The 22,752-nt window shown below is 50.6% G+C and overlaps 1 protein-coding gene across 1 annotated transcript; it reads right to left on the reverse strand.

Annotated features, from left to right (window-relative positions):
- Positions 1–11,220: 11,220 nt before the first annotated feature.
- On the reverse strand, positions 11,221–13,414 carry LOC120667549 (putative F-box/LRR-repeat protein At5g02700). The gene is made up of 3 exons (XM_039947606.1): positions 12,296–13,414; positions 12,041–12,175; positions 11,221–11,920 (listed from the first exon to the last, which is right to left on the reverse strand). The coding sequence occupies exons 1-3, from the start codon at positions 13,370–13,372 to the stop codon at positions 11,558–11,560; spliced, it is 1,575 nt and encodes a 524-aa protein (XP_039803540.1). The 5' UTR covers positions 13,373–13,414; the 3' UTR covers positions 11,221–11,557.
- Positions 13,415–22,752: the final 9,338 nt, after the last annotated feature.

Raw genomic sequence — 22,752 nt, forward strand, 5'->3', positions numbered from 1 at the left:
GGCTCCAACAAGTCTGAGCAGCCCAAGCCAAGGCAAGAGCCGCAGCCGCGATCAGCAGTGAAGCGGTTGCACAAGAGAGCCTCAGACAGGCCCGAAACCGGCGCATGCAAGAATGGACCAGGAGTGGGACCCCAGTTCCGGCCATCGGAGAAGACCATGTTCTATTTGGGACACCCGTCATAGGATGGGGAACACTCTTTGGAAGCCCTCGAGCTCCACCCGAGAACCCCGAAGGGTCTACTGCTGTCAGAGAAAGAGAAGTGGCTGCTCAGCCCCAAGAGAACGGGAACCCGGAGGACGACGAGCCGTTTGTTTCCCCGGAAGCACGTACCACCCCAGAAGAAGACTCGCCCCGCGAGTAGAGTGTCCAACCCTATCTTGTTGTTGTACCCTTCTAGCCCTTTCGGTTTAGGTTGTACCCTTAGTTTGAACCTGTACCCGGACGTGTAGTACGCGTTCTAGTCGTGTCCCCGTGTTGTACCCTGCCTCGCTTTATTGAAAGTTGCTTGTTGTGTGCTTGTTGTGTGTGTGCCCTTCGGCAGAAGGTTAATTCTGCCTTTTTCAAAAATACGAATTAAATAACTTAAACATCACCTAATCCTAATCTCACAAAAACCCTACCAAATCTGCAGATGGTTTCCCGAAGCGTCACGAGGGCCTCCCGTGTCAGGGACCCTGCAGCCGCTGATGCAGGAGTACGCCTTAACGGGCAAAACCATCCTCAGGAAGAACAAGAAGTGAGTCAGGGCAGAGGAGAAAATCAGGATGCACAGCTACCACCACCACCACCCTTCGTGGACCTGGCACAAGTGATCCATAACCAGACTCTCATACTGGAGACACTGGCCAATGCTCTAATGAACAGGCAGCCACGAGAGCAGACCTTCAACGACAAGCTTACAGCTTTTCTGAGGGCTAAGCCACCTACTTTTGCCGGATCCAGCAACCCCTTGGATGCAGATGATTGGCTCCGCGTGATCCAGAGGAAGCTCGAGCCGTTTGGGTGCCAGGATCGAGATAAAGTCCTCCTGGCAGCACATCAACTCACCGGGACTGCCTTAGCCTGGTGGGAAAATTACTGCGCTGCTGCCAGAGATGCCTCCACCATCACCTGGAATGAATTCGTGAGAGAGTTCTGCCGCTATCACATCCCCTCAGCTACCATGAAGCGCAAGGCAGATGAATTCCGCGCACTTCAGCAGGGGAATATGACGGTAGAGGAGTATACACACCAGTTTATGGAATTGGCTCGCTATGCACCAGAAGAGGTGAACGACGACGAGAAGAAGCAGGATATGTTCAAGAAGGGACTAAATCCAGAACTCAGGACCCTGCTCACCCCTCAGATCTATCCTGACTTCAACACCTTGATGAACAAGGCAATCCTCACTGAGAAGGCCAAGAGTGATGAAAGAAAGGATAACAAGCGCAAGTTCCTGGAGAGTAAAGCCCGCCAGCAGGATCGTTCCCAGAAGGCCAGAAGTTTCAGCTACAATGCACCAAGGACCCAAGCCCCAATGCAGTACAGAACCCAGTCCCAAGCGACAGGACCACGGGCCCCTAACACACAGCCCAGAAGCCAGAACACCATGAGGGCCCCACAGAGTAATGCGAGCCAAGTCACCAACAACAACAGCAATGTGAGGGCCTGTTTCAACTGCCGTGAGACGGGTCACTTCATTGCCGACTGCCCCTATGCGAAGAACAAGCCGGCTACTTCAGCCTTCTCCAATACAGTGAACGGACCCAAACCAGTTCTGACCGGTGCCAACCGAGTGCCCCTCCGCGGCAACAGCAGCAACAACAACAACCAGCAGAGGCAACCCCAGCAGTCTTTTGGACGAGCCCGCGTCAACCACATCGACGCACAGGAAGCTCAAGGAGCCCAGGGCGTTGTACTCGGTGAGTACCTTGTCAGCTCAACTCTTGCAACAGTACTGTTTGACTCTGGAGCATCACACTCATTTATATCCTCGAGTTTTGTGGAGAAACATAAAATACCTACAGTACTACTAAAAACACCCCTATTAACCCGGACGCCCGGAGGAGACATCAGGTGTCAACTGGGTTGTCTACGGGTAAGGATCAATTTAAGTGGGGTAGAGTTCTTAGCAGACCTAGTAGTACTTAAGTCAGAGGGGATAGATGTGATCCTCGGAATGGACTGGCTAAGCAAACACAATGGCCTCATAGGTTGTTCGGACAAGGTAGTGCATCTAACAAACCCAGAGGGAGTCCGAGTGACCTGTCATACCCGGGAATGTGGAGCAAACCCGATGGTATTCAGCATGGAAGCCAAGTCCTTGGAAGAAGTCCCAGTAGTGAATGAATATCCCGATGTCTTCCCCGAAGAACTTCCCGGTATGCCACCAGATAGGGACATAGAATTTGTCATTGATCTTGTTCCTGGAACTGCCCCTATAGCCAAGAGACCTTATAGGATGGCAGCCACCGAGTTGGCAGAATTAAAGAAACAATTAGAGGAACTGCAACGAATTGGCTTCATCAGGCCAAGTTCGTCTCCTTGGGGAGCCCCGGTTCTATTTGTCAAGAAGAAGGATGGAAGTATGAGGCTATGTGTAGATTACCGGGCACTAAACGAGGTCACTATCAAGAATAAGTACCCCCTTCCCAGGATCGATGATCTTTTCGATCAATTAAAAGGAGCCAAGTACTTTTCCAAGATTGACCTAAGGTCCGAATATTTTCAGCTCAAGATTAAGGAAAGCGACATTCCGAAGACAGCCTTTGTCACCCGATACGGACAGTTTGAGTTCACAGTAATGTCTTTTGGACTGACAAATGCACCTGCCTATTTCATGAACCTCATGAACAAGGTGTTTATGGACGAGCTAGATAAGTTTGTCGTAGTCTTCATTGACGACATACTTATTTACTCAAAGAGTATTCAGGAACACGAGCAGCACCTGAGGGTAGTTTTGGAAAAGCTAAGAATGCATAGGCTATATGCCAAATTCAGCAAGTGTGAGTTCTGGCTGGAGAAAGTAGCTTTCCTTGGTCACATTCTGACCGCGGAAGGAGTAGCAGTGGACCCCGAGAAGGTCGAAGCAGTATCCAACTGGCAGCAACCCACCAATGTCGGTGAGATCAGAAGTTTTCTCGGATTAGCGGGGTATTATCGAAGATTTATAGAGGGATTTTCTAAGATAGCCCGGCCCATGACAGAGCTGCTCAAGAAAGAAAAGAAGTTCACCTGGACGGAGTCGTGTGAGAGGAGCTTCCAGGAGTTGAAGCGAAGATTGACGACAGCCCCAGTGCTAACCCTGCCGGATATTCATCGGGATTTTGTCATCTATTGTGATGCGTCCCGACAAGGATTGGGTTGTGTGCTGATGCAAGATGGGAAAGTCGTTGCATACGCTTCCCGTCAGCTCAGGACCCATGAGCAAAACTACCCGACCCATGATTTGGAGCTTGCAGCCGTAGTGCACGCACTTAAGATTTGGAGGCATTATTTAATTGGAAATAAGTGCGAAATCTTTACCGACCATAAGAGTCTGAAGTATATCTTCACCCAGCCAGACTTGAACTTGAGACAAAGAAGATGGCTGGAATTGGTCAAAGACTATAATTTGGAAATTCACTATCACCCTGGTAAAGCAAATGTAGTAGCCGATGCCCTAAGTCGGAAATCCTACGGGCCCAAGAACGACCATTTACAAGAGGAAATGGCACGATTGAATGTGCACATTGTCCCTCGAGGCTCCAGCCAAGTGCTGAACGTTCAATCCGTTCTAGAAGAAAGAATCAGGAAAGCCCAGAGATCGGACAAGGGACTGATGGAAATCCGGAGACAGACCGGAGAAAATAAGGCACCAGACTTTAGAGTGGATAATCAGGGAACGTTGTGGTATAAAGATAGAATTTGTGTGCCCCAGAAAGGAGATTTCAGGCAAATAATCATGGATGAAGCCCACAACTCAGCCTACTCTATTCACCCAGGATCCACCAAAATGTATATGGATTTAAAACAGAAATATTGGTGGAATGGGATGAAGGCAGATATTGCACGATTCGTCGCCCATTGCGATACTTGCCAGAGGATCAAAGCTGAACACCAGAAGCCGGCAGGATTGTTGCAACCCCTACCCATTCCAGTTTGGAAATGGGATGAGATAGGGATGGATTTTGTAGTAGGCTTGCCCAGAACCCAGAAAGGACATGATTCCATATGGGTAATAGTGGACCGACTCACTAAAGCGGCTCACTTCATACCCGTACGGACCAACTATGGCGGAGAAAAGCTAGCCAAGCTCTACGTGGAGAATATAGTAAAGTTGCATGGCGTGCCTAGTCGAATTGTTTCGGATAGAGGGACCCAGTTCACCTCTAGATTTTGGAGAAGCTTGCATAAAGCCATGGGCACCAAACTAGACTTTAGCTCCGCTTATCACCCACAGACAGATGGTCAGACAGAAAGGGTGAATCAGATTATGGAAGATATGCTGAGAGCATGTGTTCTCACCTACGGCAAAGATTGGGAACAGAGTTTACCCTATGCCGAGTTCTCATACAACAACGGGTATCAAGCAAGCTTGGGCATGTCGCCGTTCGAGGCTCTTTACGGAAGGAAGTGCAGAACCCCTCTGATGTGGTCAGAAGTTGGGGAACGTGCTCTAGTCGGTCCCGCCTTCATAAAGGAAGCAGAAGAAAGGGTGGCCGAGATTAGAGAAAAGCTGAAAGCAGCCCAGTCCCGACAGAAGAGTTACGCTGACAAGAAAAGGCGGGAAATAAGTTTCAGTCCAGGGGATTTTGTGTATCTCAAGGTATCACCCATTCGAGGAACCCGAAGATTTCAGGTACAAGGAAAATTGGCCCCTCGGTACATTGGACCATATCGAGTTCTGAAGAAAGTTGGAGCAGTAGCATACCGTTTGGAACTGCCAGAAGAAATGTCAGATATACATCCGGTGTTCCACGTCTCACAGCTAAGAAGATGTTTGAGAGTACCCGAGGCAGAGCACGTGCCAGTAGAAACGATAGACCTACAGCCAGACCTACGATATCAAGAAGTACCGGTCAAGATTCTCGACACGGTCACCAGGAGGACCAGAAACTCTGAAGTACGGATATGCAGAGTCCAGTGGAGCAGACACGGAGTAGAAGAAGCGACGTGGGAACGAGAAGACGCTCTGAAGAAGGAGTTTCCCCACCTGTTTAGGACCCAGCCGAATCTCGAGGACGAAATTCATTTTAAGTGGGGTAGGTTTGTGACATCCCGAAAACTCACCAAAATAAATCATGCACTAAATTTGTTTTTGTTGTTGAGCTCGACTCGAACCCTAACCCTAACTTCCCGGAAACCCTCCTGCTCCGATCTCCCGATCCACGGAGATCTGATCCGACACCCGAATTCAATCCACGTCTCGTCTCCTTTCCATCCGACGCGACGCGTCGTGACCAGCCGCCGCGAATCCCGCCCCCTCCTTTTTCCTCTCTCCCCTCCGACCGCGTGCCCCACCTCCCGCGGCCCGCACGCCACGCGTGGCCGACCGCGGCCGCGGTCGCCGCTGGCGCGCACCGCCCCTCCCCCTCCTTTTTCCTTTCTCTCCCTCCCTTTTCCCCATTTCCTTTTTCTTTAATTCTTTTTCCTATTTTCTTTTCCTTTTTCCCTTCACCCTTTTTTCTCTTTTCTTTCTTTTTTCTCCCTTCCTCCCCTCTCTCCTCTCCTCCCTCCCCTGTCGCGCGCCTGGCCACGCCGCGCGCCGCCCGCCGCTGGCGCTGCCCTGGCCCCGCACACGCGCGCGCTGCTCGCGCCGTGGCGTCCGTGCACACGCCACTGCCCCCGCCCCGCTCGGCGCCGCGACACCCGCTGCTGGTGCCCTGCTCGGCCCGCACGCGCCCACGTGCGCCCGCAGCGCCGCTCGCCGTGCCTTGCCTCGCCGCTCGCGCCATCACTGTGCTGAACAGCGCCGCCCCACGTGCTCGACGACGGCCTCGCCGCCCCCGCCGCACGCCGCGTCACGACGCACGCGGACGGCCGCGCGCCTTTACTCCGCCCCGCGCCGCTCGCCGGGCCACCTCACCGGCCACACCTACTCACGCCGCCGCACCGCCTTCGCTGGGCTATAAAAGGACCCCCCCCCGAGCTCCACGGCCATCCACGCCACCTCACCGCCGACCCTAGCCTCCTCTTTCAGCCCGCAGCGCCGCCGCCGCAGCTACTCCAGCCCGCCGCCGCCTGCTCCCGTCGCCCCGCCTCTACACGCCACCCTAGCCCGAGGTGAGGCCGGGGATCGATTCCCGAACCCCCCTCTCTCTTGTTCCCCGGTCCATGGCCACCCCCGGAGCCTGGAGCGGCCGGGATGGCCGCCGCCGGCAAGCCGGCGCCCCCTCCCCTGTTTTGCGATGGGAGGAAGGGGATGAATGGCCGTTTTGCATTTAGGCCCCCCCTCTCCTCCCATTCTATTAAAGGACCCTTGTCCTTATAATCTTCCTTTTCAAAAAGGACCCGGTCCTTTGTTTTATTTTCAAGAAAACCCTTTCACTTAAAAACATAATTCTAAGTATGCCCTTGACCATTCCAGTTTAACCCAAATATTTCTGGAAATTGCAATCAGACCCCTCCCTTCTCAAGAAAATAATTACAAGTAGGCCCCCGCTTCCTAATCTAGCCCTGAGCCCTTACAAAACCTGTTATTTTCATGCGCCGAAACAACTCCGATTGACCCCAAACTTTATCATGTCACTTCTATTATAGTTTCGGGCCGCGCTATTACCAAACCACTCGAAGATGTCACTTCTATCTCTATATTTTATGCGATTCCGATTCGAGCTCAACGGTAGATCTTGTATTGATTGGAAGCTTGTTTGTGTGTGCTGTAGACCGCGGAGTGCACGAAGGAGAGCCCGTCAACGAGCAGTACTGTGAGCAGGAGAACGAGGACCAGTTCCGCGACCCCGAGCCCGAAGGACAGGACTTCCCCGAAGGCTACGAAGACGGCAAGTTCAATCCCATCCTTTGATGCATGTTTCTGTCCTAGTTTTTATGAACACAACCAAATGGCCTGTTTTAATAAAATTGCATATGTTTTGCTTGCATGAAAACACGGTTGGATAGCCACCCCTTGATTTGTGATGACCATTCCTTGACCACCTAGATTAACGTCCGATTTTGCTTGGACGTTAATCGATATTAGAATGCTTAGGACTTTACTCATAATACGATTTGTTTTATAAAGAAAATGTGTGCGTGTGGGATGGGATAAATGTGGTGTTTTTGTAAAGAAAGTGTAGACGGGATGGGTGGCATATCCACGGATTTGCCATTTGGTGTGCTCGTGCCAATGTGGCAGGGCAATGAAGGGAGATATCCATCTTGTCGTGTCTAAGGACCGAGTTGGTGTGTCATCTCACCTAACTCCACTTTCGTGCAAACCACTCGACCGTTGAATGGGCAACGGCGTAGCATAAATCCCACTAGTTGGTGTGGTAGCCATCAGGAGAGCTGAGAGCAACGGGTGACTAAGGAAAAGGGATAAGCCCCGAGTGACTTATGCCCGGTTATACCTAAGTGAACGGTCGATGACCCCTTGGTACATCCCGTGATGGCTAGTCAGGCTTAGCTATGGTGGGTAATGGCTATGTTGGGATCTACACCGACACGACGGTGTTCGAGTTGTGGTATCCTACTTGTGGGTAAAGTTGCACACCTCTGCAGAGTTAAGAACCTATTCGAATAGTCCGTGCCCACGGTATTGGGCGAGTTACGGTGTGGTCACATAACTAGTGTTTCTTTGGGATGGGCTGGTGTGAGTTGTTTTTGGAATTGGTTCCGGCAGTTGTGCCGTGTGCTACGACGGACGGGGAGTCCGGTAGCAGTTTTAAAACCTGAACTCTGTGTTACTGCAAAAACTGATTTTCTAAAAGGTTTTCCGTAAAATGAACCCCTGCATAAAATGTCGTTTTTCTGCAAATTAAACCGTAACCTTATCCTTGATTTACCTATGCATATTATTCTGTGGTAACCCCTCCGTGGGTGTGGTTGGACTTGCTGAGTACGTTCGTACTCACCCCATTCTCACTTTTTACAGAAGAAGACCCGGACTTCGTTCCAGACGACGCCGAGTAGGGTTATCGTTCTACACCCAACCTTGCCTGTGGAACCGGCCCCGTTGAGATGCCTCCGCTGTCGCAGTACTCTGAGCCCGTAGTAGACCCTATGTGGTTTGCGGTCTGGTGTTATGTTGTAGCTTGGTTAATAATTATCATCATCTGTATCGAGTGTCCTCCAAGGTTTGTACGGTTTTGAACCATCTGATGTAATAAATGTGGCATCAGCCTCCTGGGACTGGTGCTTTGTATCACATTTAAGTCTTCTCTTATGAGGGGACGCTTCAGGGAGGTTCACTCACGCAGCTGCTGGAATCTTAGCGGGCTACTACTGGTTAGGGAGTCTTTGTAAAGGCCTTGTAGCGTCCCTATGCAATCACACCTAAGAAAGTGTGGTATTGTGCCTAGCTAGCACAACATGGTTGGGTCCAAAGTTCTTTTGAACTTTTACGCGACTTGTGGGTAAAGTGTGCAACCTCTGCAGAGTAAAAACTGGTATATCAGCCGTGCTCACGGTCAAGAGCGGCTCGGACCCTCACATGTCTATTTAATTGAAATCATTGTGTTAATTCAGTTGTAAATTGTTCCAAGATTCATTTGGTTATCAATATCTTTTTCATAAATGTGGGATGGTTTCACACATGCTAGTAAATAGGTTCTTAATACTCAATTGTTATTAAAATGCTTACCGCTTATTCAGCCAGCCTTATTCCTTGATTTAGCCTTGCATGTCATTTATTTTCCAATATACTTGCTGAGTACGACATGTGCTCACCCTTACTATAACCACACTGCTCAGAGAAGAGAAAGTTGCTTGAAGTATGTTGAAGATGTTGCTGAGTTCTAGACGTACGCAACATTGCCTGTGAAGTGTGGAGCTGTTGTTTCCAGTTGAAGCTGTGGATCTCTGATAGACCTTTTTATCGTTGTAAGTCTCTTTTACGTGACATTGTTGCTCATTGTGCCATTATGACGTCACTATATGTATGAAACTTGATCCTGGCATACATATAGTTATACATTCGGTTTTCTTTTAAAACCGGGTGTGACATATGTGTTGCACACATATAAATACATACATACATCGATTCATACACACACATATGATGCATATATTGGTACACGTGCATATAAATGCAGGAGTAAATTACACTCCACGCTCCAAACTTTGTTCCGAAGTTTCATCTAGGACCCTAAACTCTCAAATCATTCATCTGAATCTCTAAACCATGTTAAGTGGTTCATTCAAGGTCCCAAACGTGCCACACCAGCTTCTGACGCCGAAGTGGCATGCCACGTGGTGCCGCATTAGCAAACATTTGCAAAAGACCCCTACATAGTTTTATCTTCTCCGATTGTAGTCGCTACGGGCAAACCACTAGGCATGGTTTTTACGGCGATAAGGCGAGGCGAGGCGACTCACCCCCTTCCAGACGCCTAGGCGAGTATGGCGTGCGGCGAGGCGACGCCATACACATACCTTAATCTAGATAGCAGAACAGAGCATAGAGCAGAGCACATTGCAGCCATCAACAAGTAGCATATAGGCACACAGGAGCACTACCAGAGTATATCCTAGTCCAAGCACCCAAGGGCGTGAAGGGAGAACAGAGGGGGGAGGGCCGGAAGGGAGAGACATACCTCTGGGCTCTGGCAGAGGCGGAGCAGAGGAAGGAATCAGCCACAAATCGATGGGGGCAGAGCTCCAGAGGTTGGAGGCGTCGATCTGCAGGCGGAGGCTTCAATCGGTAGCAGAGGCTGGAGACGCGGGGCGCGGGCGCCGGTCTGCAGGCGTCAATCGGCGGACAGGACGACGGGCTGAGCACAGGTCGGCTCGGGCTTCAATCGCAGATGGGTGGACGGTCGGTGGACGGGTGGAGCAGAGGCCGCAGGCCGTGGTCCTGCCGGCGGATGGGCGGAACAGAGTCCGTAGCCCGTGGTCCAGCCGGCAGATGGGCGGAGCAGAGGCCGTGGACTCGTGGAGCAGCTGAATCGGCGAACGGGTGAAGCAAGCGCGCGCCGTCGGATTCCAGGTCGCCGCCCTGTTCTCTCCCCCCTCCCCCCTCTTCTCTCTTTCCACCTCTCTCTCCTTTCCCACGTTGCAGCGATGCGGCGGCCCGCGCGCGGGAGTATAGGCAGGCGATTTCCCGCCTTTTCCCCTGCGCGCGCAAGGGGATGGCGCGTTTTTTTCCCGCGCACGCGTCCGCCTTCCGCTCGTGTGGCGTCCCCCCGACGCCTTGGCGGGCGAGGCGACGCCATACGCACCAAAGGCGTGGCGAGGGAGACGCCCCAATTCAAAAAACGCCTAGACGACTAGGCATCGCCTAGGCGACGCCATAAAAACCATGCCACTAGGCACTCGGCAAAGGTGGGGTTTCCGGTAGTGGCTGCTGTGGTATGACTTGCTGCTAAAGATAAGTTAAATCATTAGTGCAAAGATCAACTGACTTACTTCTTGCAATTCGACTCTACGGCATGCTTCACGGTGGAGCTCTTAGCAGATCACAACAAACTGTCCCAGCCATTTACTTTCCTATATACTGTAGGAGTATGTTGTCCTCTCCTCACGCGATGTAGACAAAAACAAATTGCTCAGAAATTAGATGAAAACACGCCGACCTTGTTTGTACACCTCACTCCCGCCAAACTTGTTTTGCAGGCACTGCCCGAAAATAGCTCATTCGTCCGCAGCCGTTAGTACCAGTCATAGCTTTGGTCCGGTACTAACGTGCCCATTTAGTACCAGACCGAAGCTATAGTACCCCTGGGAGATATTTAGTATTGGCTAGAGCCACTAGCTGGCACTAAAGTGCACCACCGCAAGGCAAGGAGTGAGTGGCAACTTAGTACCCGCTGAAGCCACCAGCCAATACTAAATGGCACCAAAGACAATCAGTAGTATCCATTATTTTTCTACCAATGGATTTGGTTAAATGAAAAAATCAGCCCAGAATAACTAATCCTGATCAAAAGAAAAAGTTTAACAGAGTCCAGAAAGGCATCCAAAGGTCAGGCAGCAGTAACAAAATTAACGAGATTATTAAGCAAAATGGTCGGCCGCTAAGTAGGCAGGACATTTTAAGAAATGAGTCTGAAATTATTGAAACCATCTTATTATCCATCAAATAGAAGGTGACATATATCCTCCAAAATTCACACTCAAACCAAAAGTGAATCCTCCCAAAGTTTTCCAAGGGTTTGCCTTAGGAGTAATTCAATGCAATCCTAGCTCATTAATCCATTACAAAACTACAGTAGACAAGCTCCAAATGAAAAATTGAGAATAATTGTGCAGCTGGCCTGTCACAATGATGCGGAAGTAGAAGAAATGAATATCACCACTTGGTAACCTTAGTTGCTACAATACATTGAAAAGATAGCATCTAATTGCCAGCCTGCTACAGTCATGACACAGTTGTTTAAATAAAGTACCAAATGAGAGTGCAAAGGAAAAATCATAAAAGGGTCACGACCAAGGCTAATTTTAACATCTACATTCAAAGGGATCGGTTATAGACAAATCACGGATATGGTCAACGTGCATAAGAAAACGCTGACATCCATTTGCCGTAAAATGTAACCGAGCACCTTTTGAAGCCTTTTTCTCCATCTGAAGCATCCTATGTTGTTCTGCAAAAAACTCCTCATTGTAATCTTCGCTTTCAACCTCAAGTGTCATTAACTCTAGCTCTCTCGCATTCAATAGAAAGAATGAGGCAAAGTTGACTTGTGATCTAATGCCTTGATACTGCTCCAACACTATTGTCTTGAGACGGATATCAGAGCATTTAATGAAATCCTTATGTTTACGACGCCAGCGATTCATTTCTTGGCCTGAAACACAAGACTACAAAGCAGACAGATTAAAATGGGGAAACTCAAACCACATTGCTGGTACAAGGATTGGCATATCTAGCAACAAGCCAATGAAAAGAACAGGGATGAACTCGAGAACTGTGAAACTAACCTTGATGTACAACTTCTCTAAACATGGAAAACATTTCATCAAGTCAATAATCGTATCAAGTTTAATATAAAGTGATTTGAGAGCAAGAATCTTGACACTGCGCACCACCGTAGTCAAGCTCACAACAAGGAATCCCTAAATCAAGCATAAAAAGAACATACCATCAGGCCATATGCAGATGATATGAAATTTCTCTGTAACCAAAACAATACATAGCCGCCTTTAGTTGGGAAGAAACTAGAATGCAGTAGCTACCTGAAGAACCGTGGTGCCAAACACGAGTCTGGAGGAATCGAGCTCATCATCAAGACAGCCTAAGGTCTCCAGTTTCGGCGCAATAATTACAGACACATTGATTGCCTCGTTTATGCTAATATAGAGGAACCTTTCAAGGGAAGGGGCGTTGACAAGGATGACTTCCTTTAACCGGGGCTTGCCGGCATGGCATTGAGCACTGACGGCAATGCTTCTGAGGCTGTTTGAGGTAACCCGGAGCCGGCGGCACCCGTAGCAGTCTTCGAGCAGCAAGCATTCCAGGACAGGGCAGGTGGAACTGGAAATCATGGTGTGCAGGGAGCGCTTGGACATGCTGGAATGTCGAAGTGCGAGGTGCGTGAGCCGGGGGAAGTGAAGCGCATCAACCGTGGCATCCGGGAGGTCGAGCTGGCAAAAGGTAGCCTCACGGAGGGTGGCCGCGAAGCGGAAAGTAGACGGCGGCGGCTCTCGGCGCGACCATTCAAACCGGCTCCAACTGAAGTCAAGCTCCTGGAGGCCGTCGAGCGCCGGGGAGCGCAGCCAGGCGTCCACAGTAGCGGGGTGGTTGACGACGAGGTGCGACGGGATGCAGAAGCGGAGGCCGGGGCCGGGGTGGTCGGCGAGGATGCGGGAGACGGCCCCGGCGAGGGCCTCGTCGGCGTCGGGGAGCTCGCCGCCGTCGAGGTTGAGAGGGGCGGCGCGCCAGATGTGGCGCCACCGGGAGGCGAGGGTCTGGACGCGGGCGGCGTCCCTGGTGGAGAGGAGCGCGATGATTTCGCCGAGGATGGTGTCGGGGAGGCCGCTGATGTAGTCAACGCCGTCGCCGCCGCCGCCGCCTTCATCGCTTGGTGGAGATGGCGGCGCTGTAGGCTGGGGATTCGGTACCTCCGAGGCTTCTGCCGCCACCGGCGGGGACTCGCCGGCCTCTAGCTCCCCCGAATCCGTCCGCCTCCTTTTAGAAATGGGACCCGGCGGCTCCATCTTCACGGCCGGCGCTCGGCGGCTTGGGTCCATGGGATGCGGGTGGGCGGCTGGTGGCGGCGCCGCCGCAACCCTAGCCTGGCCTGGGTGGAGCATCCGTGTGAGAGATGGTCGGGCTGCCCAATAGTATGCCGGCCCAGACCAGCCCAAGTCCCAGTAGCAGCAACCCAGGAATCAGGGTTCGCAACGGGCACACGCCCGTCGGATTTTGCCAATCCAAACTCGTGTCCGCGAGGCAGGAATCAAACCCGCAAAAATACCCATGGCCATCACGTATTTTTAAGCCCAGACCCGTGCCCGCCGGGTATTGGGTCGCCCATGGGTTGCCCGTGCCCGTTAACAAGCACAATAAAGGACATTCACATGAATGTCTGAACTATGCCAATAAAGCAACAATGCAGCACGAGTTCAGTAGTGAATATATATAGAGTAAATTCCCTGTATGCCATTTAAAAATATAACCCATCCCTTCTATGCCATTGAAAATTACCTCATCCCTTCTATGCCATCATTTATAATTTTACATCCCTTCCATGCCATTGCCGTTAATTTCTCTAACAGATCCGTTAAAAGGTACAGGGGAAAAGACAATAATACCCCTCCGTTTCCTCACCACAATTTTTTCCCCGAGCGCCCCGCCCCTCGACGCAGTTCACCCGGCCGCCATCCCGCCACGCCTCGACGCGCTCCCCCCGCCGCCTTCCGCCGCGCACGCACGCGGGCCGCCTTCCGCTCGCCGCTCGTGCACGCCCACGGCTGCGCCCGCGCGTGCTCGCCGCCTCGATTCACTGCGCATGAGGCCGCCGCCGGCCGCAGGGGAGGTAGCGGCCATCGAGCTCCGCCGCCGCGCGGATCTGCGGCCATGGCGAGGCGCGCGCAGGCTCAAGGAGCTCGGCGGAGCTCGCCGCCGCCGGGGTCCCCCGCGGGTAGGGAGGAAGACAAGGAGGGGCGGCAGCGCGAGCTCGCCCAACGGCGAGGGAGGAGGGGCGCGCTTGCCCGGCCCACAGCTCGCCCGCCCGCGCGGCGGCGTGGAGCTCGCCCAGCGGCGAGGGAGGAGGGCCGCACTCGCCCGCCCGGCGGCAAGGGAGGAGGCGATGCTGCTCCTCCCTCCCCTCCGCCTCTTCTCTCCCTCTCCGTTCTCCCTCCCCTGCCTGGCCTCTCGGAGAGCCGCGGACCCGCGTGCCGCCCCCTCCCCTGCTCGGGGACGGAGCCGCGCGTGGCCATGGCGAGCTGCGGGGATGGCGGCGGCGGCCAGAGCCACGCGTGGCCATGGCTGGTCCGGCCACGCCTCCCGCCGGCGCGCTGCCGTCCTCCTCGGAGCGCTGCCGGCCTGCGCGAGCACGCCTGCCCCCGGCTATTCGCCTCCCCTCCCCCGGCCGCGGCATGGGGCCGCTGTGGCGGCGGTTAGCGGGACGGCGGCGGACGGCCTCCCCTTCTTTGCTCCCTCCCGCTGGCCGGCCGCGCGCGCCCCCTCCTCCCTCCCTCCCTCCGCTCGCGCCGGCCATGGCGAGCTACGGCGGGCTCGCACGGCGGGCTCGCACGGCGGCTGCGGTCCCTGCTTCCTCTGCCGGCGGCCGGAGCTCGGCGTGCATGCGGAGGGGCAGGGCGCGGTGCCGGGTCCTCCGCCTCTTCCCATCGCGGCGAGCAGGACCGGGCGCGCGCGGCCCGCGGCGGAGGACGCGGCGTGGCCCGCGGCAGAGGACGCAGCGCGTGACGGCGCCGGAGCAGGGATGCGGCGGAGGGTGCGGTCGGTGGCGAAGGACGCGGCGCGCGTGGTGGCCCGCTTGACGGCGGCCGCGGCAGGGGCCCGACGGAGGGCGCGACGCGTGCGGCGGCTCGCGCGACGGCGGCCGCGTCGGAGGGGCAGCACGGGCCTCCGCCGCGCGCGCCGGGCCCTCCGTCGCCATCGTGGATCCGATGGGTTCAAGGTTGAAGATTAATCTGATGTGTGGGTCCCACACGTCAGTGGTAGTAGAGAGAGGGCAAGGAATAGGAGCCAGGGGTATTATTGTCTTTTTGTCTTTCAGTTTAACTGCTCCGTTAGTATTTTTGACACCAATGGCATAGAGGGAATGGAAAATTAAAAACAATGGCATTGAAGGGATGAGGTAATTTTCAATGGCATAGAAGGGATGGGTTACATTTTCCAATGGCATACAGGGAATTTACTCATATATATAATGACGCAAATAACAGAAACAACAACTGATAGGTAGGACACAAAGACAGAAGTACTTGACATTGGCATTAGTTCATACACAAAGTGAAATACATTACCAAACACTAGAACTACCAAGTTCAAACATTCACTTGTCAAATGTCACCAGGCAGTTAGCCTAGCCACCACCAGCACGCATAAAGTTCCACACATTATAGTAACCAAAATGAGCCACATACAAGTTCCATCCAGGTTCGCAATTGACAAATAATAATAACCAAAAGTAGGCATAGGAGGCTGTTGGGCCCTTGTCGACGCCGTCGACGCCGCCGCCTTCATCGCTTGGTGGAGATGGCGGCGCTGGAGGCTGGGGATTCGGTACCTCCACCCAGCTCCGGCGCCGACCTCTAGCTCCCCTGAATCCGTCTGCCTCCTTTTAGAAATGGGACCCGGCGGCTCCATCTTCACGGCCGGCGCTCGGCGGCTTGGGTCCATGGGGTGCGGGTGGGCGGCGGGTGGCGGCGCCGCCGCAACCCTAGCCTGGGTGGAGCATCCGTGTGAGAGATGGTCGGGCTGCCCAATAGTATGCCGTCCCAGACCAGCCCAAGTCCCAGTAGCAAATTTTCTTCTCCATGTTTAAGCGTTTAAGTGTTTGAGATCCCTACAAATCATCATCCCATACGTTGAATCTTGTCAACTTTAACCTTCTACCTCCTCCTGCCTCTTTCTTACCGTGCGCCGCAGCTGCCCCTTGAGCCGAGCTCTACCCGCTGTGTCGCCGCCCCGCACATACGTTGAATCTTGTCAACTTTAACCTTCTACCTCCTCCTGCCTCTTTCTTACCGTGTGCCGCAGCTGCCCCTTGAGCCGAGCTCTACCCGCTGTGTCGCCGCCCCGCACAGGGCCTAGCCTGCCAACCGCGCCCCGCAGCTTCTGCTGCGCGCCGCTGCGCCCCACAGCTTCGCGCCGCGCACCGTCGCGCCCACGCATGCCGCCTTCAGAGAAGAAGCGCCCTTCTCGTCGGAGAAGAAACACTGTTTAACATTTCTATTTTAGTATTTTCAATATTTTATGTTTCTAATTTCAACATTTTTAGAGTGTCAACATTTTGGAAGCTAAATATTGAACATTTTTAACAAAATATTGAGTTAATCATATCTAAATGTTGAACATGTTTACAGTAAATAATTAGACCAAAATAAACTTTAAAGATAAATGGCTTATCTATCTTTCAGAAGATAGGAACCCTCGCAGCAACCCACACAGTTGAACTGGTGAAGGCTTGGAGCATCCGTTTTTAAGGAGCTTTTTGCCAATTTACAACTTCAAACATATGGCCTCGCCGATTTACCACCCAACAATTACTTCGCCGATTTACCATCAATAACATCGCAATCTTGTTTTCTATACCTTTTTGCTTTTCTCAGTCCATTCTAATTTTATTTTCCCTACACAGCCATAAGAAAGGACATTCTTACCCCTCATCTCTTCAACAAAGGAGGCTCCCTGGATGGCTGGTTCATGTTGCCCTTGCTCCACGGTCCGCAGCCGTGTTTGCTGGTGTCATCATATATAGCCTATATAGGGCCCCAACCTTTTGTTTCGCCCCGGGCCCTAAAAACTTAATACCGGTCCAGGTGCTTTAATTTTGTGCTTTTGAATAATCTGATATACTCATATATGCACATTAATAAGATGAAAAGTGAAACGACTCATCCAGCAGGCTAAACAAGCATGAACAACACAGAAGCGCAACAGTCAAATGGCATGAAAGGCACACACTAATCAGATGACACATGGCGTTAGCTAATGATGCGGAATCTAGAAATAACTGAGAAGTGTACAACCTATAAATATAAGTGGAAGTTCTGAGCACAGTATAGCTCCCTGTTTGAGCAGCAAAAAAGAAGCAATAGGAGAAGAAATCCAAATCAGCTTCTTTGTGCAGGAGGTTTGAGTTTACATTGGAGGAACTGACCGACCCACTCTACAAGGTCAAATAAGATTGTGGTTCTTGTGTGCCAAGATCAATGCTGAATGCACTGTTTGGTGAGGCCACCAAGCTTCTCGTCAGCACTATAAGATGGTCATGCATCACAACGAAAATCCATAACTGTCGCTTTCGGTGCTGCTGCCAAGCCTTAAACCACATCACCCTCTAAGAAGAGCCATCCTATGTGAGCAAGCCGAGCAAGCCTATTTGTTTGGTGTCACAACAGGGTTCCAAAACATTCCCAAACTTCATTAGATCAATACAAGGAACGTGTGTTATATTTCATCGTGCATCCATTGTGCTAAACTTGGTATTAGTCTATGGATTTTGATGAAGCACACGGTGTTGCGTAATTCTCCATGTTAAATATTTTGTGGCTTCAATTGAAATGAACCACCGTATTGTTATTCATACAATTGTTAGCCATATATAAACAGACTTATGTCAGTTGATAAGATATATATCTTCTGCTTGAAAATTATTACCCACCCGGTTTTGAGTTATTGACTAGGTAAGGATCGGAGGCTCATATTTTTTTATGGATTTCATCCAAGAGTTATTAACAATGTTAATTTTCTAGAAGTGCGTGAGTTTTCATAAAAGAGAAAGAGACATATGTGGTGATTTTGTCGATTTTTAAGAACCGTCGCGCCAGTGCTGCTCCGTCTCTCATGGGTCACCGTTTCCCACGAAATATTATTAGATATGAACTAAAAATTTTGTGCCTAGCCCGGCCCATACAAATGTAGGGGTTGATGACCAGTAAAGAATGAAGTGACATTAAGAGGGGAAAGGATAATTGGATAAATGTCACACGGCGTGTACTTACTTCTGGACCTCCCACCATTTCACGTCCTAACTACCATAACACATTGATGCATGCGGTTGGTCGGGCAAGGGGCGGATCCAGCAGTGGGTCTAGAGGGTTCCAGCCCCCTAGACTCCCACAAACAATGGAGCCCCCTCCATTGAGCCCCCTTCATTTTTGAGGAGAAAAGAGGAGGGGGAATGGGAGGAAGAAGAAAGAAAGAGGAAGGAAGAAGAAAATCAGCCTCTTAATTCACTGCCGTCACTGGCCGGACTTTGGTAGTGGGTTAGTGGGACATTGGGACACTTGCTGGCTTTCTTTTCACTCATACACTGTATAAAACTGTGTACGTAATTCGTCCAGGATGCTAAACATCAGCATGCAACCAGCCAGATCAACTGCAACTTTTTTTTTCTTTATCCACGTCTCTGTGTGTCTGTCTGGCTCTCTCTCTCGTCAAGTTCTGGTTTTGAGACCATATCATTATCATGGGTTCACACGCTGTGCCCCAGGGTGAGTGCACCGAGCAAGGGTGGAATAATATGTGAGCTGAGAGCAAGTGCGTGTGCTTTTTGGTGATTGTGTGCGCACATTTTTTTATGCGGGCACCACCCATTTCCATTACAGTAACGGAAATACAGAGTTTAAGATTCGCAGAAACCAGGAGAGAGGAGTAAGAGGGGGGAGAAGAGGAGAGGGGTCGAGGGGGGTCGAGCCACTAGCCTGCTTCAGACTAGAGCTCGGCAGTATTAACCCAGGCTTCCCAGGTTACCATCCGCAGTTATTACAGAGTTTACAGTTTTAAGAAGTTCAAACAGGGGGAGATATAAAGTCTAAGACAAAAGGGGACCGGGCTTCGTGATCCAATCCACTCTTCATCAGTTGGAGCCGTCATCATCTTGTGCCTCATCAGAGGGTGGGGGAAGCAGTCGCACGGTCGATGAGTTCCCAGGATGAGTCGCCAACACCTTGTGTGCGCACGCCAGCAGTTGTTGCACACCGTCCGGGATCCTCACCTGCGTCGCTTCATCATACAGACCTGCCCAATAAGTGAGGAAAGAGCTAGCACAAATTATGATTTTGATTGGGTTGCTCAGGTCTTTCTTATCAAAGCAAGCTTTGTTTCTGCATTTCCAAATCGCCCAACATATCGATGCACACCCACTGGTATACATTTGGTTTCCCCAGGCAACCACTTGGCTATCCAGATTTTGTACTGCTGTAGGTTTTTGGGTACATTGTTAGCCCCAAAGCAGTAGCCAACGATCCCCCGGGTAAATCTGGCCATGGGGCATTAAAAGAATAGATGTTCTATTGTTTCATTTTCCAGATTGTGTGCGCACATGCATGGTTCATCCAGGATGCTAAACAAGCATGAACACCACAAACGCCGCAACAGAAAAATGAACTATAAATAAAAGCGTGAGAAGTGACACGCTAATCAGATGACACGTGAACTCAATTTGCTGATGCTGATCAGGGATCTGCTAGCCTGAGAAGTGAACCGCCCCTATAAATAAAAGCGGAGAAGTCCGGAGCACACATTGTAGTCTCCTGCTTGGGCAGAGATATTATCAATTGCAGAAGAAATTAGACCAAAGTTCACCTGAATGGGATATTGGGGGAAACAAATGGAGCGTCTGCTATATGCTAGCTTACGGATTGAGGCACCCTCCACTGACATGTCCACCATACGACGGGAGAAGTTGTCCAGTTTGGATAGAAGGTTTTGCATACTACATACTTCAATCTATACAAACAGATACGGCGGTTGCAAGAGCTAAGGTTTGGAGAAGACAAAAAGTAATGCAAAATAATGAAAAGTAATAGATTGATATATTTTGATCGATTGGATAATTTTAATCGGCCGTTGCCCTTTATATTTATAGGGATGGGAGGTCTTGCCCCATTAGGAGTTAAAACTATAATTAATTTCGTGTCAAAATATAATCCTTACTCGAACTGGGCTGTCTGGACTGATCTGACTGCCCCAGCCAACCGGTCTGACCGATCCAGGTATGGGTCGAGTCTTCCTGAAATCATAACTCTCTCATCCGAAGTCTAAATCGGATGTTCTATATATGCATTTTGATCGTCTCGACGAGAGCTAAGCAATGGTGAAGTCAAATCTGCATTTTTAAAAAGTCACCTAGACCAATCTTGGTCTGCACAGCCGTGCCAATTTTGATCATCAACAACCAGCCCATGGTGGTTGGGTATATAAAATAAAATCTGTTTGGACCCTGGTGCTTCTGCATCAACGTTATGCATTTGGTGATATATTCACATTAATTAATATGATGAAAACGTTTCCTAAAAAATAACATGGTGAAAACAAAATGGTTCATCCCAGCATGCTACAGGCATAAAAAACGCGGCCCCGAGGGGGTGGGGTGAACGGACCCCACCGTTTTTCATTAAGAGGAAGCAACACGGCTTCTCCCGGCTGCGGAAAAACCCCCGAACCCTGGCGCATGCCCGAGAGAGCCAAGCCTTGCGGCGAGCACAGCGAGGGGATTTTTTTTTACCCACGGGCAAAAAATTCGTCCCACCTGGGATTTGAACTCGCGACCTCGTGGGGACCATACCTCAGCTCCTCTAACCAACTAGACTAGAGGAGCTTTGGTAGCATGCTACAGGCATGGACAGCACAACACGGCGCAACACTCAAATGGCATGAACGGCACAATAGTCAGATCACACTTTGATGTCTGCTAATGCTAAGGGATCTATAGCCGAGAAGTGAATCGCCTAAGCACACTTTAAGCTTGGTGTTTGATCCGAAAAGATAAGCAAGATAAGCATTACTATTCGAAGAAACCAAAGTTTGTCCAAATGGGACGTTGGGGGAAAAACAAATGGAGCCTGCAACATATGCTACCACGGGAATTGAGGCGCGGACGCCACTGAAACGCCGTTTGGCAGCACTACTCCTTGCTCCACTCCACACAAAGAACCTTGCCGCCCATGCCAATTATATGCCGTACCTCTGCATATTCTCCGCTGTCGTACCTCTCTGCATATGCTCTTAGTAGCCACCTCATTTGTGCAAAAGGTTTTGCTTAACTGGCCCATGCACTTACCACTTCTATGTGTGCTGGCCACTAGATGGAGGGACTGCTCTCATCCATGGAGGACGTGGAGGACTTTGTGTGTTGCTAAACTCGCATTTTAAAAGTACCAAATATGATCTTCTGTGGCGGCTTTGGAAAACAAGCTGGTACCTACCTGTGTGCATGTGTACAAACATTCAAAATTAAAACACAAAACCAAGAATCTCTCTACCCCTGATCTGAGTTGAAGAATGGGAGATAAAAGGCTAATAGAGCTTAGCTTCGGGTGATTTTTCTTTTTGAGGAAAACGGATTAATTTAATATTGAATTGGTACACAATCAAGTCAGGCAATAGGAATGACCAACTTCGGGCTTTGAGACCACCGCACAATAGATTTCACCCACACTGGGCCAGAGAAGTGCACGGGTGGAATATGGGCCGAGAGCAAGTAAAATCTGTTTGGGCTCAGGTGCGTGTGCGTTTGGTGATTGTGGTGTACATTAATATGATGGAGCTGAGATAGCTCATCAAGGATGCTAAACAAGCATGAACACCACAAACGGCGCAACAGAAAAATGGCATGAGCAGCACGCTAATCAGATGTCACATGACCTCAGTTACCTGATGCTGAGGGATCGGATCTACTAGCCTGAGAAGTGAACCACCCCTATAAATAAAAGCGGAAGTCCGGAGCACACATTGCAGTCTCCTACTTGGGCAGAGATATTAGCAATTGCAGAAGAAATTAGACCAAAGTTTTTGACTGAATGGAATATTGGGGGAAAGCAAATGGAGTGTCTACTATATGCTAGCTTACGGGTTGATGCAGCCTCCACTGACATGTCCACCATACGAGTGGAGAAGTTGTCCAGTTTGTGTAGAAGATTTTGCATACTACGTAGATAGAAACTGACCAGTCCGCTTTCACATTTTTCACTATACGCTAGATGGAGCAACTACTTCCATATATAGATGCGGACAACCCTGGTGCGCTAAAGTCGTCCTTGGACACTGACCATTAGGCGTAGAACCGGATCATATCAAAGTTTAGATCCACTCTATGGACTGGTATCTGGATCGGATATTTATACAAAGTACGCTATAGTGTGAAAATTGTGAACTGGTTCTGGGCTCATGTATATTTTTCATAATTGAGCTCATACATCACTAAACGTGGCTCCATCCCCGATGTCAAGAGAAACTGAATTTTGCAGGTAAGTTCAACTAAAAACGCAACATTTTTTTCGTAAATTGATGTCTAGATCCGTAAGTAACTCCGTCGGGTTAGAAAATTCAGGACCATTCAATATTTTTTCCTATGAAAAAATGATTCATTTTAATTTTTTTTACGTCCACAAAAGCAGCGCCACGCCTGGAACCCCACCCAAACAACAGCAACATTCCTTCCTCTCCGAGACTCCTACCAAAATTTTCAAAGTTTATCCGATCCATTTGCCTCTGC

The sequence above is a fragment of the Panicum virgatum genome, chromosome 2K (genome assembly GCF_016808335.1).
Source record: "Panicum virgatum strain AP13 chromosome 2K, P.virgatum_v5, whole genome shotgun sequence".
NCBI classification, from domain to species: Eukaryota; Viridiplantae; Streptophyta; class Magnoliopsida; order Poales; family Poaceae; genus Panicum; species Panicum virgatum.